We start from the raw sequence: 18,733 nt of genomic DNA on the forward strand, positions 1-18,733 counted from the left end.
TTCGGGACCCGGCCAGCATGCCCACGTGCCTAGAGTCCACCCGTCCTGCTCCTGAGTGAGCTTGGCTGCCAGCACCCAGGCCCCCCAGAGCCCCAGGCCTCCTGCTAAAAGTCCCTGTGGCTGCTGGCAGTTCTTCCTCTTGGACTAGCTCCAGGCCCGGCTGGTGGAACTGAATGGGACCGAGAGGTGCATGCATTGGGCCTCAGATCATAGGCTGCCAGCCTGGTAGTTCAAAGGGGACAGGCCTTGCCAGGCAGAGAGGCCAGACCCTGCCCTGGGCCCATGTTGGCTGCATGTCGTAGGTGGTGCTGGCCCAGCCCTTGGGGAGCTCACAGGTATGTCACAGAGTGAAAGGGACCCTGCTCAGATCTCAGTCCATGGCCCGCTGCCCCCATTTTACAGATGAGGACAGAGATGGGGCTCTGACCACTTGGCAGGCCCATGGGCTCTGGAAGCCGGTGTCGGCTGTGGCTGGTGTTTGTAGGAAGTGTCTTTCTTGGGTCAGGGATGCCAGCAGCCTGCCTGAATGCGGTGCTCGTCTCTTACAGACCAGCCAGTTCCTGCTGGAGGCTCCTGATATCATCTGGGGAGATGACGTCCAGGCCCCCCAACTGCCTGCTGCGGCTGCTCCGGGGTGCCCCGAGGCAGCGGGTCTGCACCCTGTTCATCATCGGCTTCAAGTTCACGTTTTTGGTCTCCGTCATGGTCTACTGGCACATTGTGGGAGAGCCCAGGGGCCAAGGACAGTTCTCTAACCTGCCTGCTGACATACCCTGCCCGCGCTTGGTCTCCCACACACTGTCCTCCGGCACCCCACCTCCCGGCAACATCTTCTTCCTGGAGACTTCTGACCGGACGGACCCCAACTTCCTGTTCATGTGCTCAGTGGAGTCAGCAGCCAGGGCCCAGCCTGAGTCCCGGGTGGCGGTCCTGATGAAGGGGCTGCCCGGCGGGAACGCCTCCCTGCCCCGGCACCTGGGCCTCTCGCTTCTGGGCTGTTTCCCCAACGTCCAGATGCTCCCGCTGGACCTGCAGGAGCTGTTTTGGGACACGCCCCTGGCAGGCTGGTACGCGGCCCTGCAGCGGCAGTGGGAGCCCTACGTGCTGCCCGTGCTCTCCGATGCCTCCAGGATTGCGCTCATGTGGAAGTTCAGAGGCATCTACCTGGACACGGACTTCATCGTCCTCAAGAGCCTGGGGAACCTGACCAACGCGCTGGGCACCCAGTCCCACTATGTCCTCAACGGTGCCTTCCTGGCCTTCGAGCGCCACCACGAGTTCATGGCGCTGTGCATGCGCGACTTCGTGGCCCACTACAACGGCTGGATCTGGGGCCACCAGGGCCCGCAGCTGCTCACGCGGGTCTTCAAGAAGTGGTGCTCCATCCGCAGCCTGGGCGAGAGCCATGCCTGCCGCGGCGTCACCACCCTGCCCTACGAGGTGTTCTACCCCATCCCCTGGCAGAACTGGAAGAAGTTCTTCGAAGACGTCAGCCCCGAGGAGCTGTCCCGGCTGCTCAACGCCACCTACGCTGTCATGTGTGGAAAAAGAAGAGCCAGGGCACGTGCTACAAGGCCACGTCCAGGGCACTGCTGGCCCAGCTCCACGCCCGCTACTGCCCCATGATGCACGAGGCCATGAAGCTTTACTTGTGAGGGGCCTGCCTGGCTCCCTCCGTGCACCCAGCGTCCTGAAGGAAAGGGCTCGGCCACCCTTCCTGGGGAGACCTGAGCTGCTGCAGCCCGGGATCTGGGGCAGGTAGCAGGGAGGACGGGGAACTGTCGGCCCAAGAGCTGCTACCAGAAGGCATGCTGCGGGCCCCGGGACCTGCTCCCTTCAAGCTAGCGGGAGGCTGGTGGGCCTGGTCGCCTCTACCCCCAGGCCAGTGCACTGTCACAGGGTAGAGGCGACCAGTGGTGGGGGAAGTGTGCCCAGCCAGAATCAGCTGGAGTGCACCGGGTGAGCATCCTGGGTCTTGTAGACAACAGGCAAGCCCGGCAAGTATGAAAGCATCTTCCAGGGCAGCGCGGGAAGCAGGCAGGCTGGGGCTGAAGTGCCCACGAGGGGAGCATGGAGAAGCCCAAGGAAAGAGGGTAGGAAGGAGGGAGAGGAGGCCGCTTGTGGGGTAGCCGGGATGCACACCCAGCTTCGTGAGCCCAAGGGGTGGGGTGCTTCTGGGGTTTGGGTTTCTTTTTCAGGGCGGCCGAGGCCGGCAGAGCTGGCCTGCCTGCCCACCTCATCCTTCTTTCCAGAAATGTTGCAGGAGTGACATGTGCCAGCTGCCCACTCACGGGCAGGGGCCCTGGAGTTCTTGTGGCTCAGGAAAAGCATTTTAAAGGAAACACCCCTCTACCCTACCTGCAATAAACACAATAAAAGTGAGAATAATAAATACAATAAAGGTGACTCACCAAAAAAAAAAAAAAACCAAAACACTTGACTGAAAAAACCAAGAGAAAAACAGACAATGAAGATAGAGCACAGGAAATCTAGTTAATCTAGTTATTAGGAAGAGACTTGAAAATATCAATGATGTGTATGCTCAAGAAATTAAAAGGCAAGGTGGAGAACTTGTGTATAAATTAGAAAAGCAACAAAATGAAAGACTAGAACTGAAAACTAAACTGAAATTAAGAACTCAGTAGAGAGGTTAAATAACAGACTGAACACAACAGAGGAGATAATTGGACAACTATTAAATGGGACAGAAGAAAATATTGAAGCATGGGAAGGCAAACAGTTGGAAAATACAGGAAAGCACATAAGAGATATATGACTATAGTGAAAACTTTAATACATGGTAATTGCACTGGGAGACCCAGAAGAGAGAAAAAAAAGAAGCAGATATGAAGAGATAATGCCTCAGAATTTTGTCAAAGTGACAAAAGGCACCAAGCCACAGGATTATGAATCCCAAGTACAATAAGTGCCAAGAAAACAAATCCTAGGAACATCCTATTAAAATGGAGACAAACAAAATAAATGAAAACTTAAAATCAGCCAGAGAAAAAAGACCTTCAAAGGACCAAAAATTCATACTGACACCTGACTTCTTTACAGAAATAATGGAAGTCAGATTAAAATATTAATAACATCTTTCAAAGTGCCCAAAGAAAATAGCTGCGAACTTACAATTATTTATTGAGCAGTTATCTATCGCCAAAATAATGCTGAATAACCACAATCCTGGGCTTCCCTGGTGGCACAGTGGTTGAGAATCTGCCTGCCAATGCAGGGGACACGGGTTCGAGCACTGGTCTGGGAAGATCCCACATGCTGCGGAGCAACTGGGCCCGTGAGACACAATTACTGAGCCTGCGCGTCTGGAGCCTGTGCTCCGCAACAAGAGAGGCCGCGATAGTGAGAGGCCCGTGCACTGTGATGAAGAGTGGCCCCCGCTTGCCGCAACTAGAGAAAGCCCTCGCACAGAAACGAAGACCCAACACAGCCATAAATAAATAACAAACGAACAAACAAACAAACAAACAAAAAACAACCACAATCCTCAGTGGCATAGGACAAGTACTTCTTGGCTACCCATCCAGACTGACTAGGCAGTTTGCTAGACTTGCTCACGTGTCTGGGAGTCGGATCCTGGCAGATCTAGGTTGGACTTAAGTAGGAAGACTGGGACAATCTTTCTTATCTTCTACAATGTTAGATAAGGCATGTTCTCATGATGGTAACAAAGCAGACTGGGCAAGCAGACACTTTTTCCCCAAGCCCCTGCTTATCATGTTTGCTAACACTCCATTGGATAAAACAGTTCTTACCACTGCACAGAAGATCAAGGATCCTAGAAATATATTCCACCCTTTGAAAAGAGGAGCTGCAAAGTCACACAGCAAAAGGCATGGGTATAAAGAGGGGTGAAGAATTGTGGGCCATTAGTGCAATCAATTTAGCACTTATATACACTGGAAATACTATTGCAAAGTAAAGGCATTTTTATAACAAAGGAAAATGGTGATAATTATTAGTAGAATCCAAGGCAGAAGAAAATACTTAAAAGACATTTTTAAGCATATGGAAAATGACCCCACATATTAGCTTAGAGATACAGGAAAGAATAACAAACAAGAAAGATAAACAAACAATAACTCTTAAGTGAATATTGATTATATATAATAATAATAATATTTATATAATCAAATGGAAAATAGATAAAACCACAATAATTAGTAGATATGAACATGTTAATTGCAGTTATTAATGGAAAAATGCAAAAATTCAGCAAGGGTATAGAAGATAGAAAAATACGATTAACAAATTTGATATTTTTAGCATATTTAAACACAACATCCAACAATGACAGAACTCATATTCTTTTTCAAGTGTACTTGGAACATTTATTTTTTTTTATTTTTATTTTTTTATTTTTTTTATTTTTGGAACATTTATTAAAACTGACCATATTTTGGATCATAAAAGAGGCCTCAAAAATTACAGAGCATTGAAGTCTTTCTCCTGGAAGTCCTACCTTAAAGTATCATTTGCACAGAAATTCTTAAGTTCTGCTCTGGGGAATCCTATCCAACACCTTTATCTATTCGTAAAGTCTATTATGTAACAAAATGTATCCTAAACTACTGTTAACTGAAAACTCTGAAAAGAGATTTACTAAAAACAAAATGTGAATCATGTTTTGTTTTTTTTTAGATGCATAAACCTTTAACTATGCACATATTTTCTGCAGGTAGAATTATTCCTGTGTCATAAGACACATGCCATACTTTTTCATGTTTTTCATCATGTTAACCACCCTCAGAATTACTCTGATAATTCCAGGATAATAATGGAGAGGGAGTGAAACTGAGTGGGGCCCTGTGGGGCTCCGGATGCAGAGGCCTTTTTTTTGTCCCCCTGAAGCCGAATCCAGCCTCTGTACCCCGACACCAAATTAGATCTCGGAGGCAGAGTTTTGGGTGAAGTAGAAAAGAATAGCTTTATTCCTTTGCCAGGAAAAGGGGGCCACAGTGGACTAACGCCCTCAAAATTGTGCATCCCCACTTGGAGAGGGTAGGGAAAAGTTTTATAGTAATGGTTCAAAGAGGGCGTGATCAGCTCGTGGACATTCTTCTGATTGGTTGGTGGTGAGGTAACTGGGAGTCAGCATCATCAACCTCTGGTTCCAACCGGTCTGGGGTCTATGCGCTTGTGGGCAGCCTACCATCATTAATCTTAACTTCTCCCACCTGGAGGGGGTTTCAGCATCTGCAAAACAGCTCAAAGATATCTTTGTGTGTATCCGTAGATGGGGAGCCAGGACCTTGTCGCAAGGCTGCACTATGGTTTCTCTTGACTGTTTGTTTCTCCCTGGTCTGGCATCCCCTCCCTTCCCTGATTAGCAACTGCTCGAATCTGCCCATTGGAACTCAGGGAAGGTCATGGAGGCTGAATGAAGCCTATTTCCTGTAATCAAAGAAATGGGAGACACAGAAAGGCTTTGTGCCCAGGAGCCCCACAGGGCCCTGCTCGGTATCAACCCATTTCTTGTAGACAAGACTCCAGCTCCATGACCTTCCCTGAGTTCCAAAGGGCAGATTCAAGTAGTTGCTAATCAAGGGAGGAGCCGCCAAAAAACCACCTGAAGCAAGATTAAAAAGGGAGCAGAGAAGCTCATCAAGATTAGGAGACCAGGGGCTTCCCTGGTGGCGCAGTGATTGAGAATTCTGCCTGCCAATGCAGGGGACACGGGTTCGAGCCCTGGTCTGGGAGGACCCCACATGCCGCGGAGCAACTAAGCCCGTGAGCCACAACTACTGAGCCTGCGTGTCTGGAGCCTGTGCTCCGCAACGGCAGAGGTCGCGACAGTGAGAGGCCCGTGCACCGCGATGAAGAGCGGCCCCTGCTCGCCGCAACTGGAGAAAGCCCTCGCACAGAAACGAAGACCCAACACAGCCAAAAATAAATTAAAAAAAAAAAAAAACGATTAGGAGACCGACCCCCTGAGAGGAGATTAAGGGAGTGCAGCTCCCCCCCTTCACACCCTGATCTTGTCAAAGACCCCACCCTTGAACCATTGTTCTAAAAGCCCTCACCAAATCCTCCCAGGTTGGGACACATAGTTTTTTGAGGCAGGAGCCCGCAGTGTCCCCCTTTGCCTGGCAAAGTAATAAAGCTATCCTTTTCTACTTCACCCAAAACTCTGCCTCTGAGATTGAGATTTGGTTCGGCACTTGTGTACAGAGAGGCTGAGCTTTCAGTATCAGAAGGAAGAAGGGTAATTCTGATAATAATGGAAAGTAAGGAGGAAGAAGACTATTCAAAGCCCATGGATAGTATGAACATGTGCCAGCAGGCAAATACAAGATGCACTCTGGGATCGGAGTGGGGATATCAATGTTACTATCTGCGTCATGGGATATATGGAGACGATTTATCTATTCTGTTTTTCCATAAGTTACAGCTGTTTTATTTTGACCAAAATTTGTTTTTACAATTTTAAATTTGATCGGAAAAGAAACCTAAATGGTTACCCTTGAGACATGGAAGATCTATTTGTTGAGGTAAGCCCTCAGGCAGGGGGCCACCCCACTAGCTCAGAAGATAAACGGGGGATGTGGCTGGTGGTTGTGGGGACAGAGGGGAGCAAAGAGCTGCATCATAGGCAAAGCCACCCTGTTTCCGGATCTCTGTCCAGTTTGAATCTAGAATTTTCTCCACATAGATTCTTCTCAGCCCAGCACTAAGGAGAATTGTCTTTGTTTCCCTCCTGGTACCTGGAACTCCTTTTCCCACATTCTCCTGAGTCCTGAGCCCTTTGCTACCTGGAGGGTTAGGCTAGGGAAGCAAAGGAATGAAAGGAGAGACGGAGAGACTCTAGCTAGATCATGGGGGTTGCTGCTGTTCTAACGATTTCTCTTCGCCTCTCACCTATTTCCAGCAAGAAGGGAAAACAGCGAGGATGGTGACCATCAGCTATGGGAGGCCCGGTTGCCAAGTGAGTCCACATGCAAGCAGGACATTGACCCAGCCCCCTGGTCCAGTCCATTTGGCAACCCAGACGCACTTTTAACAACAAAACAGCAGCAGCAGCAACAGCTAACACCAGCAACAATAGCTGACACTGATACAGGCTTCATTTTGGGACAAGCACTGCTCTAAGCACATTACATCTATTAACCCTTTTAACTCATGAAAACTCTTAAAGGAAGATACTATTATTACCCCATTTTACAGATGAGGAAACTGAGGCTCAGAGAAGTTCACGGAACAGAAAAGAACAAAAGTGACTCCGTGTAGGATCTATTCCTTTAGCTGTAACCCTTGTTCTCTGTCGCCTCATGCTGGCTCTGCCCTGAAATATACATGATAGTTCCTTCTCCAGGCTCTGCCTCCCAGGCTTGACGTTGAAAGGTCTTTCATATAGAGGTAAATAGCTGCAGAACAGAGAATAACATTTGTCTTGTTGGAGGTTTGCAGGAAAATCGTGACTAGACCTACGTGGATGGCGGCAGGAACAAAGGACTATCACATCCCCTCCAGGGTCTGGCCGGCACCAAGAAGTCTGCAGCAAGCAGCCACACCCCCTCCACTTTCAGTATAAAAAAAAAAAGCCTGAATCTTAACTTGGGTAAGATGGTTCTTTGGGCCACTGCTCGACCATCTTCTCCATCTGCTGGCTTTCCAGATAAAGTTGCTATTCTTTGCCCCCGCATCTTGTCTGTCAGTTTATTGGCCTGTCCTGCAGCAAACAGTAGGAGCTTGGACTCGGTAACTTCCACACACCCAGCAAGTGGCAGGCTGAGGTTTAAACCCAGGATGTTTGATCCAGAGTCCATGCTACTAACCAACCAGGTGTTGTGCCAGACTGGGCAAAGACATGGAGGCACCTGGACTAACTCATTACTTGGTCCATGTCAATCTGGTATCATGTAATTATTTGTTCAGCACATATTTAGAAAAGAGAATGAGTTCTGTGTTAGGGGGAGGTTCAAGAAAAAGGGTGAATCGCAATTCAGAAAAATTAAGTTCTGCAGTTAGCTCCGTGTACTCTCTTTAGAAGGTCATTTATGACCAAATATTGTGATCAAATAGCACATTCTCACTTTTACTGGCTTCCCCATTTCTTTCAACAACATAAGTTCTCTCCTCTGGACAAGCTCTGATAGGTACACTTTCGTCAGTTTAATTGCACTTCTGGTGATGTTTTCCCATAACTTATAAAACAAAGCCCTGGGAAACTGTCCAGTTACCCACCCCTTAGCCATGCCCTTCCCTTGTCCCAGGCCCCCCAGAGAAGAGACAGCTGGCTGAGGGAGGGCTGAGGGAGTGACCAGGACACCTTCTGAGTAGGAAACAGAAATTTTATTTTTGCAAAGATAATGGAGGAGAGGCAGAAAGTTCTATGTGCAGAAATGCCTGAGTTAGCTTAGGACCTGTCAGTCTCAGGATGTCAGGATGTCCAAGAGGGGGAGTGGGATGAGCGGAAGCAAAAAAGTTGGTGCTTTGTTCATTTGTTCTTCGGAAGTCCTCAGGGCCCAGGTCAGCAGCTGTCCCCAGAGCCTTCACAGCACCTGGTGCCCCCCGAGGGCTCACACTCACAGCAGTCGGGGCTCTGGGGCTGGTGCCGGTGGAAGAGATGGTGCCTGTGGTGGCTCAGGCAGCAGTCCCCACCCCACAGCTGGGACCACAACAGGAAGAGACTGGAGGGCACTTCGGGGGACACTTTGGGGGACATTTAGGGACAGGGCACTTGGGGATGCACTTGGGAGGGGGCTGGCACCTCTGCTGGTTCTGCTGGCAGGACATCTCGGCAGGAGGTCAATCAACCTGCAAGAGGACAATTACATGGTTTTGAAAGGTTAAATCAAGAGCCCTGCTTTCCACCTCCTTTAGCGTCAATCAATGATAAGTACATTCTAGAACACATGGAAAAGCATCGGAAGGAAATAACATAGTCTTTCCTCTAGTTAAAAGTGCATAGATTTAAATCCAGATGTAGTAAACATTTTATTCTCCTTGGCAGCAGGGATTTCTCCGTCCTCACAGTCCTGCCTGCAGTATTCAAGTCTCTGAAGTGCCATGTCTTAACATAAAATAAGCCCCTATTCTCGATCAGGTCGACTAGGCCTTTTATAGCCCAGGGCAGCTTCCAGAGTAGCAAAGTGCTAATGACTTCTTAAGCCACAGTCTCTCCCTCTGCTTCTGAATTTTCTTCCTGCTCAGTGTGGCAGGAATCAAAGACATCATCCTCTTTCCTCAGCCTCCCTCTTTCCTCTCCACCCTCTGCCCTGCTTTTCACCTCTCAGCTGTCAACTCCTCCCCTGTCCTGCTCAGAGCCCCTCTGGCTCCACTTCCCACTCACCCTGGTCACAGGCAGGAGTAGAGAATCGTCCCTGGGGAGTCAGAGCTGATGAGATGCTGGAGCCGGGTTGTCTTGTATAGGCCCCAGGCTTGGCTCCAGGAAGGGCAGGAGGTCGCTCTTGCACAACCAGGCACGTGCTGGATCATTCCTGACACTCCCCTGCCTCCTTGTCCATGTGTCCCAGGAGGCCTTGGGAGCTTCCAGGACCCCCCTCTGGGGCAGGGTCTAAGGGGCTTTACCAGTCACAGTGTCCCACAGGCTGGAACCCTGGAGGGTGGAATTGAGACCCCAAAGGAAACTCTATGTGTCCCCTTGAAACCTCAGGTCAAAGCCACAGTTTGTTCATTTAAAATTTTTTTGTCATTGGGGAAATATTCTATTCCAATTCCCTCCCACAATCCAGGTTGGTGTTTTAGGTCTGCTTTAGGTACTTGCTGTTCCCAGGCTGTTTGCTCAAGAGCGCTGAATTGGGAAGAATCATCTCCTTTCACTCATCCTGCCTGGGTCTGACCTTCAGGGGGACTCTTGAGTCTCTGCTTCTCCTTCTGACGTCTCCTAAGAGGCGGTCACGTGGTCTTAATTTCTTTTTGTTGTAAGGACAGTGATGACTGAACTTATTTAGTCAAGACAATGAACACTTGACCTGGTGAGAAGTAGGCAGGCTAAGGAGGTGAGATCTCTGTGACTATAGTCGTGATTCCCGACGCACGCAGCAGTGTGCAGTAGCCTGCAGTAAGCAGCAGCACTGAGCATTAGCTGGAAGTGAGACCTTAGTTCACTGACCAGGAATTGAACCCTGGTCGCCCGGGTTTAAACCAGGACTCCTAACCTCTAGACCACAAAGGTCAGCGGCTAGAGACTAAATTCCCAGTCCTTGCCTGCCTTGACAAGAAAATGCTGACAAGGAGGCGGAAGGTAAAGAGGAAAGTAAAACGTTTATTGGAAAAGCAGAGTACATGTGGAAAGACGCACGAGCAAACTATGCGAGTGAGTGGCGAGCGTCCAGCCTTTGGGAAGTTTAAATCATTTATAAGGGAGCAGTTCTTCTGGGTCTTTGTCTTCCGTCTGGCCAATAGTCTTGTTTTGCCCCCCTGGCTAATTTGACATTACACACATTGCAATTTCATGGTTGTTCCATGCCCTTGACATTGAACATGTGCTACATCAGGTTTCAACCCTAGTCTACCAACATCCCAGCCACATTTCTGTCTTCACACCCAATTCAGAACTATGTAATTATACTATTCTAAATATTTGTACTTATTATAGGCATGCCTTCTTCTAACTGATGTGTAGCTCAATTTACACAAGTAACAAGTGATTTACACTGTTAATTCACACAATTTACACAACACTGCTATTAAGGACCTACAGTTATTATCCACACTTCACTGGTGAGAAAACTGAGGTGGCGCCAAACTTGCCTAAGTTTTCATAACAAGTACCTGGTTCTCAGTGTTCAAACCCAAATAATTAGACTCCAGAGCCTGTGTTTCTAACCAGTACTCTAGAGTTTAACTCAGAAATCCCATATTTTATATATATATATATACATGGCATGTGAAATTCGAACAACTTAGGGTAAATTGTTCTCCAAAAGCTAGACTCAGACCAGCTGTTCCCAGATCCTCTGGCTTCATGTAATACTTTCTTCCGGGCTGGTTCTCATCCTGCACAAAGTCTCCATTTCTCATGACCTTCTTTCTTCCTTGTCCTTTTGTCTTTCTTAAATCCACTTTCTCCGTGGGGCTCTCTATTTGCCTACCCCTTCTACTCACAGCCCCTCCCGGGTGTCCTGTGGAAAATTCACATTAATGACAGATGAAGAAAAGAACAGGTTCCTAAGAAGACAAAACAGACGAGGGCACAGGACCAGGGCCAGGGATGCCTTAAATAGGGGACCCACTTCAGGGTTCATTCTGGTTCTAGGAGGGGCAGGAGGTAACACTTATGCATTAAGGGTGCATGCATGGTTATTCTGGACATCCTTATCTCCTGTCTCCCCTCCTTGGAAAGTCACAAGAGACTGCAAGCTGCCCCACCAGATTCTGGTACCCAGAAGTTAGAAGTGATTTCAGTAAGTTTCTAGCCACTGGGCAATGGCTCCAGAGGCTCAGGTCACTTCCCTTCTTAGGAGAGTGTAGGTCACACCCTCAACTCCAGGTTTGCTCTGTGACCTGGTGGCTTGGGACTGGAGTTATCTGTTTTCAGTGGGTAGGAGAAGTTGAAATGGGCTGAGATGCATTTTACAGGAAGAAATGCTAAAGTAATTAACCTATTATCTTGTGGTAGATAGAGGAGAGGAATGAATGAAAGGTGTTGTCTGATTGTCTCATATCTGGTGGATAGGACACGTGGTGCCACAAAGAATGTGTGTTGGAGGTGAGTAGGTTTTGTGGTAGAATAGGTTTGAGGACTCAGCAAAACATCTGCATCTTTAGGTGACGTTTGATGGGATACACCTGAAGATCAGTGACTTTCTTGGGAAAGGGGAGGTGGTTAAAGGGGAGTATCCTAAATAACTCCCAGGTCATTCTTTTAATAACTTTAATTCATTTATCCATTTATCTAATCAATATTCCATGGGCAATTGCTAGACCATCCAGGGAAAGAAACAAGTAGTAAGACCTCATTCAGTCTTCACACTCTGATGATACAATGACTTTGGACCCAAGAATACCTAGAATTCTATGTGCTGGTATCCAAGGCCACGGGACTGATCCCCAACAGTGGCTGGTCATATTGGATCACAAAAGGAAACACAGAGAGACATTTTATCCCCTGAGACAAGCTTCCTGGTGTTTTGAGGCCCCTTCAGCTTTGTAGTCTTCTATCCAACAGTCATCCACACTTCCGTGCTTGTGCCTCACCTTTCAATACATCCACACACATGCTGCACACACACACACACACACATTCACAAAGGCACAGCCTTTCTCATTCTTTCCTCCATGGTTACTGTCATCTTTGTCAGTGAGGATGAGGAAACCTGGAATGACATTGTTGTCAGGTGATCTGGAATCCCAACCATCTCATTGTGATATCGTGACTCAGGAGAGTCCCAGCCCCAATTCTCATCTCCTTGCGTGCACGTGGCACTTCACAGTGGGCTTCAGAGTATTCACTGGGTTGTTAGTGCCTGGAGGCCACAACGCTGCATGACTTGCCTTTATTCACTTGAGTGTTTGCACAGAATGTGCACTCAACACCTTGTAGGTGATCAAACAGTATCTTTTTGATTAATTGCTATGTTTATATATCCATTTTTTCACTCTTAATCAGGGGTAGGGGACGATATCTGAGACTAGAAGATGAATAAATTGAAGATGGGCATCTCTTAGGTGATAGAAATTTGAAGATCATATTCTCAGCCTCTAGACAACATGCATATTAAGGAAAGGACTGTCTCCCTTTTTCAAAGCTATATTCCAAGTTTATGCCATAGAGTAAGGTCTCAGTACATGTGTGATGAATTAAGTAATTAATGGACCAATGCATTTAATCCCAAATCATATCATATTCCTTACTCTCCTGCCATTCAGTAAGAGCATTACATGAAACATTTGGTTCCCATTACCCTCTGGATTAGAAATAATTCTGCTCTTAGAACCCTGAAGGTGTAACATACACTTCCAGGAGATTTTTTATTAACCTACCTATATTTTGACATAAAATTTCTGATGGTAGGAACAGAATATTTTTCATCTCTGCCTCTCACATGTCACCTAGGCAAAGTGCCTGGATCCGGCATACAGTATTTTTACAATGGACATTGTTTAAGCATCTTCCTTGTGCTTTCTCATGTACTAAACCTCAAAAATTCAGTGAGGAAGGTACAAATCTGCTCATTTTACAGCTGAGGATTTTTATTGTTTAAATGAAATCTTTGAGGTCACCCAGCTCATAAACAGCAGAGCTGTACTTTGATCCCTGATATCCAGATTTCAATTTGAGAGATGATTTATGGATAATAGAACTGCTGTGTAAAAGAGTTTTGTTTTCTAAGGGAAGGGGTGTAGTCACAATCATCATCACCATCAAAGGAAACTGAGGAAATTACCTTGGTCCTCTAGTGATGCTGTTGGCAGAGACCTGTGGGTTACCAAGGGACATGACCATCAGGAGTGAGGGGCTGACCAGGAAGGGAGGGGTGTGTGGAGGACTGTATTCTAGAAAGGAAGGAAGTGGTCCCCGAATCAATCCCCCAGAGAAAGGAGCCAGGCCGTGGAAGCAGGGCTCAAAGCCCTTACTCAGGGATTGGATAAAGTGGGATAAAACTCTTCCACAAGGAAGCTGTGCTATGGACCTCTGGTTTCCTCAGAAGTAACCTCCTGAGTCTTTGCCCAGGCACTGGCTCTTTGGGGATCTGCAGTCAGCTCCTTGGGGACTCAGGCTGAGGAAGGCTGTGGCTGGTAAGCCCCTTAGACCCTGCCCCAGAGGAGATCCTAGAAGCACCTAAGGCCTCCTGGGACACAGGGACAAGGAGGCAGGGGAGTGTCAGGAATGACCCAGCACGTGCCTGGTTGTGCAAGAGTGACCTCCTGCCCTTCCTGGAGCCAAGCCTGGGGCCTATACAAGACATCCCAGCTCCAGCATCTCATCAGCTCTGACTCCCCAGGGACAATTCTCTACTCCTGCCTGTGACCAGGGTGAGTGGGAAGTGGAGCAGGACAGGGGAGGAGTTGACAGCTGAGAGGTGAAGAGCAGGGCAGAGAGTGGGGAGGAAGGAGGGAGTCTGAGGAAAGAGGATGATGTCTTTGATTCCTGCCATACTGAGCAGGAAGAAAATTCAGAAGCAGAGGGAAAGACTGTGGCTTAAGAAGTCATTAGCACTTTGCTACTCTGGAAGATGCCCTGGGCTATAAAAAGCGTGTATCTACCTTATCGAGATTAGGGGCTTATTTTATGTTAAGATGATGGCACTTCAGAGACTTGAATACTGCATGCAGGACTGTGAGGACGGAGAAATCCCTGCTACCAAGGAGAATAAAATGTTTACTACATCTGGATTTAAATTTATGCATTTTTAACTAGAGGAAAGACATATGTTATTTCCTTCAGATGTTTTTCCATGTGTTCTAGAATGTACTTATCATGGATTGACGCTAAAGGAGGTGGAAAGCAGGGCTCTTGATTTAACCTTTCAAAACCATGTAATTATCCTCTTGCAGGTTGATTGACCTCTTGCCGAGATGTCCTGCCAGCAGAACCAGCAGAGGTGCCAGCCCCCTCCCAAGTGCATCCTCAAGTGCCCTGTTCCTAAATGTCCCCCAAAGTGTCCCCCAAAGTGCCCTCCAGTCTCTTCCTGCTCTGGGAGTGAGGACTGCTGCCTGAGCCACCGCAGGCCCCGTCTCTTCCACCAGCGCCAGCACCAGAGCCCTGACTTCTGTGAGTGTGAGCCCTCGGGGGGCACCAGGTGCTGTGAAAGCTCTGGGGACACCTGCTGACCCAGACCTTGGGTATCACAGAGAAATCTGTAGGAGAAATCTCAAGAGTGGAGCTCTAGAATGAAGCTTCTCCCACTCCTATCTCTCTTCATGGGGTTGATAGGGCATAGGAGGTGTCCTGTTCTGATCATCCAAGGTTTATACTGGATCCCGATCTTCCCTTCCTCCTTCCCCTCTCACGACAATAAGTCTCTGTTGCCTACTTATGAAGTGTCCTGGACATTGTCCATTCTTTCATTCTCCTTAAATCCCTTATAGCTCAGCGTCCCTGCAACACACACACATAGGACGCTCTGGTTAAGAGTGGAGTCTGAGAAAGGGTTAAGCCAGAAGAATTTTCCAGAAGGGTAATCATAGAAGAGCAATTGCATAATAGAGCTTCTCGATGGGATTGCCCTGAGCAATCGTGGACTGTGAGCCCTGGGTTCTCCCATGAGCTCAGCAGAAGGGCCTGGGGGCCCCCGGGGCTGAGTACTTTGAACCATGGGCAGCCTAGTCAGTTTAATCTACCATGCTGCACATAAATTATTGTAGTTTTTCCGTATGCCATGACAACAACATTTGAAAATTATTTGGAATTCAAGTAGATGGAGAAAGGTGTATTTAACAGAACTCCTTCCATTTGATTTAAAATGCTTGGCATGAGAATTGGAACCCGGAGGGCCAAGCCTCAGTGGTAACTCCTTGCCACTCAGCCGCCTTTGGGGAGGGTGTCTGCCTCATTCTTGTCTTCATTCATGCCCCAGCCACTCTTTTAAACAAATGTTACATAAATGTTTAAATGATCTAGGCTGAAGGGGCCCGGCAGTCGCCCTGGCTCAGTCCATGCCTAAGAGAGACAGAGAGTGGCCTGAGGGTCACGGGGTGTGAAACTGGGGTTGGGGCCTCTGTCCCATTCTTGTTTCTGCCTCCTGGCTCACTGCTGAGGTTCAGGCAAATTGGACCATCAAAATGTAATGCTTTTACGCTTCAAAGGACACTCTCAAGAAAGTGAACAGACAGCCCATGGAATGGGAGGAAGTGCTTGTAAATTGTAAATCTGACAAGAGATTGTATACAGAATACGTAAAGACCTCAGCAACTCAGTAATAAAAAGGATGTATAACCCAATTAAAAATGGACAAAGGCTCTGAACAGACATTTCTCCTAGAAGATATATAAATGGCTCATGAAAACATGTTCAACGTAATTAGTTATCAGGTAATGCAAATCAAAACCAGAATGAGATTCCACTTCACACCTACTTGGATGACTGTAATAAAAAAATACAAAAATAACAAGGGTTCACAAGGCTTTGAAGAAATTGGAACCCTCATACACTGCTGGCATGGACATGAAATGGTGCATGCAACCATTCTGGAAGACAGTTTTGTAGTTCCTCCAAATGTGAACCATGCGGTTACCATGTTATCCTGCAGCTCCACTCCTGGATTTATCTCCAAGAAAATGAGAACACACGTGCACATAAAAACCTGTACAAAAATGTTCATAGCAGTTCTATTTTTAACTGTTCAGGATCTTCCATACTGCTTTTCCTAGTGAGTACACCATTTTACACTCCCACTGACAGTGTGTATGGGTTCCAGCTTTTTTACACCCTCCCCAAAACTTATCTTAAATTTTTTTTGTAGTAACCATCCTAACATACGTTTTTCTATTTCTGTAAAAATGCCATTGAAGTTTGGATGGAGATAAGAACTACCATATGATCCAGCAATCTCACTTCTGGGTATATATCCAAAAAGATTGAAATGAGGATCTTGAAGAGATATCTGCACTCCCATGTTCACTGCAGCATTATTCCCAACAGCCAAGATACAAAAAACAACCTAAATGTCCTTTGACCAATAAAAGGATAAAGTAAATGTGGTATGCATATACAATGGGATGTGGCACATATATACAATGGAATATTACTCAGCCATAAAAAGAAACGAAACTGAGATATTTGTAGTGAGGTGGTTGGACCTAGAGTCTGTCATACGGCATGAAGTAAGTCAGAAAGAGAAAAAAAAATACTGTATTTTAACACATATATGTGGAATCTAAAGAAAAAAATGGTTCTGATGAACTTAGGGGCAGGACAGGAATAAAGACACAGATGTAGAGAATGGACTTGAGGACACGGGGAGGGGGAAGGGTAAGCTGGGATGAAGTGAGAGAGTAATACTGACATATATACTCTACCAAATGTAAAATAGATAGCTAGTGGGAAGCAGCTGCATAGCACAGAGAGATCAGCTCCGTGCTTTGCAACCACCTAGATGGGTGGGATAAGGAGGGTGGGAGGGAGATGTAAGAGGGAGGGGATATGGGGATATATGTATGCATGTAGCTGATTCACTTTGTTATACAGCAGAAACTGACACAACACTGTAAAGCAATTATACTCCAATAAAGATGTTAAAAGAAAAAAGAAGACTGAACAGGTGGATGGGCAGGCCCTTTACAACAGAAGAAATTCATGCAGTAAATGAGTGTAAAATGAGATGCCAAACATCATAGGTATTTGGAGAACTACAAGTTAAATAAACAGTTTGATATCATTTTTGCCCTTCAATTCAGCAAATATGAAAAACAACAGTTTTATATTATTAAATACCAACTGAGTTTGAGAAAGAGATATTACTATAGACTATGGTGGGAGTGTCAGTTGTCATCTGGTCACTGGAGGTAAAATTTCCATAAATATTACAACAAAAAAAATGACATACTCTCTGTCTCAACAATTTTAAAATTTTGTATCTTAACTAGTCAAACACTTGCATGTGCACACAAGGACACTCATTAAGTAGGTCGACAGCAATATTTATTGTTAGGGAAAAATCAATTATTGTCTAAATATCCAACATTAAGAGAATAGACACACAAACACTGACATCTTGTTTAAGGTATATGAGGAAAGGAAAGGAGGAGAGGGTACAACTGCCAAGGCTCTGACCTTCCGTGAACATGCCCTTTACCACCACCAGGTGATGGCAGCACCCATGGAGGCAAGAGTGGGCTTGGCTAAGGGGCCATTAGTCAAGAGCTTGACTCACATTAGGTCACTTCTGGCACCAACATCACCATCACCATCAGCAACACCATCAATAGCTGTGGCACAGACAAACTTATAAGTTAACATCTAACTGGCATAACTTGCTTTCTAAATATGCTCTTCCTGTAATCACAATAGAAAGCTCTTTCCTTCTTTTATTGTTTATCTATTAATCAGATATGCCCTGGAGACCTCATATGAGGTAGGCATTGTATATTGAATATGAAGTTTTTAGACCAGTGAAAGAAGTGATATTAATTATATCACTTATATATCAGGATGGTGTATAAAAGCTCTTCACAAGGTATCTAAGTTAGTCTGAGGTCAGGGAAGGTCTGAAAGGAGTTGGATACCCAGGTCCATTTACAGAAACTTCCTTCTTTATGTGAGAGCGGCTGAATTTTCTGCCACAGTGTTACCTGGGGCTTCTTGGGCTCCTTTTGTGATGAGAAGCTCCTTTATTTATCTGCCTCTTCTGTATACAGTATGAGCTCTGGCATGTCTGTATTTGTATCGTACCTTGTTTTTGTTTGTGTGTCTGTGTTAGAAATTCAGTTTGACTTGAATTGAGTTTGGCTGAAATAACAGTGCTTAAATAAACTAGAGGATTAAATTTATTTCACATCCTGAACATCTGCAGGGATTAGCCCAGGGCGACTTGGTAGTTCCATGATGTCCTCAAGGACCTGGGCACCTTTTCCTTTGCTCCTTCTCCATCCTTAGCTCTGGCTTCCATCCACAACACTGCCAGTGCACAGGCTGCTGGGCTCCAACCATGATATCTGGGTCTCAGGCAGAAAGAAGAAAAGAGATGTAATAAAAGGCTACCACCAGGTCGGTGAGCCCCTTCACTGAGCTTTCTTAAAGCTCCACCTTTAGACATTTTCATAGTTTTCCTCAATTACAGAGAAAGCCAAGTCAGTGGTTTCCCTCCCC

General features: G+C 46.5%; 1 protein-coding gene across 1 annotated transcript; it reads left to right on the forward strand.

Annotated features, from left to right (window-relative positions):
* Window positions 1-507: 507 nt before the first annotated feature.
* On the forward strand, window positions 508-1,655 carry LOC132364826 (lactosylceramide 4-alpha-galactosyltransferase-like). Its single transcript, XM_059921096.1, is given in 2 exon segments — window positions 508-1,531; window positions 1,534-1,655. Coding segments are annotated over 2 exon segments (1,146 nt in total).
* The last annotated feature ends 17,078 nt before the right edge of the window (window positions 1,656-18,733 follow it).

The sequence above is a fragment of the Balaenoptera ricei genome, chromosome 1 (assembly GCF_028023285.1).
Source record: "Balaenoptera ricei isolate mBalRic1 chromosome 1, mBalRic1.hap2, whole genome shotgun sequence".
Lineage (NCBI taxonomy): Eukaryota > Metazoa > Chordata > Mammalia > Artiodactyla > Balaenopteridae > Balaenoptera > Balaenoptera ricei.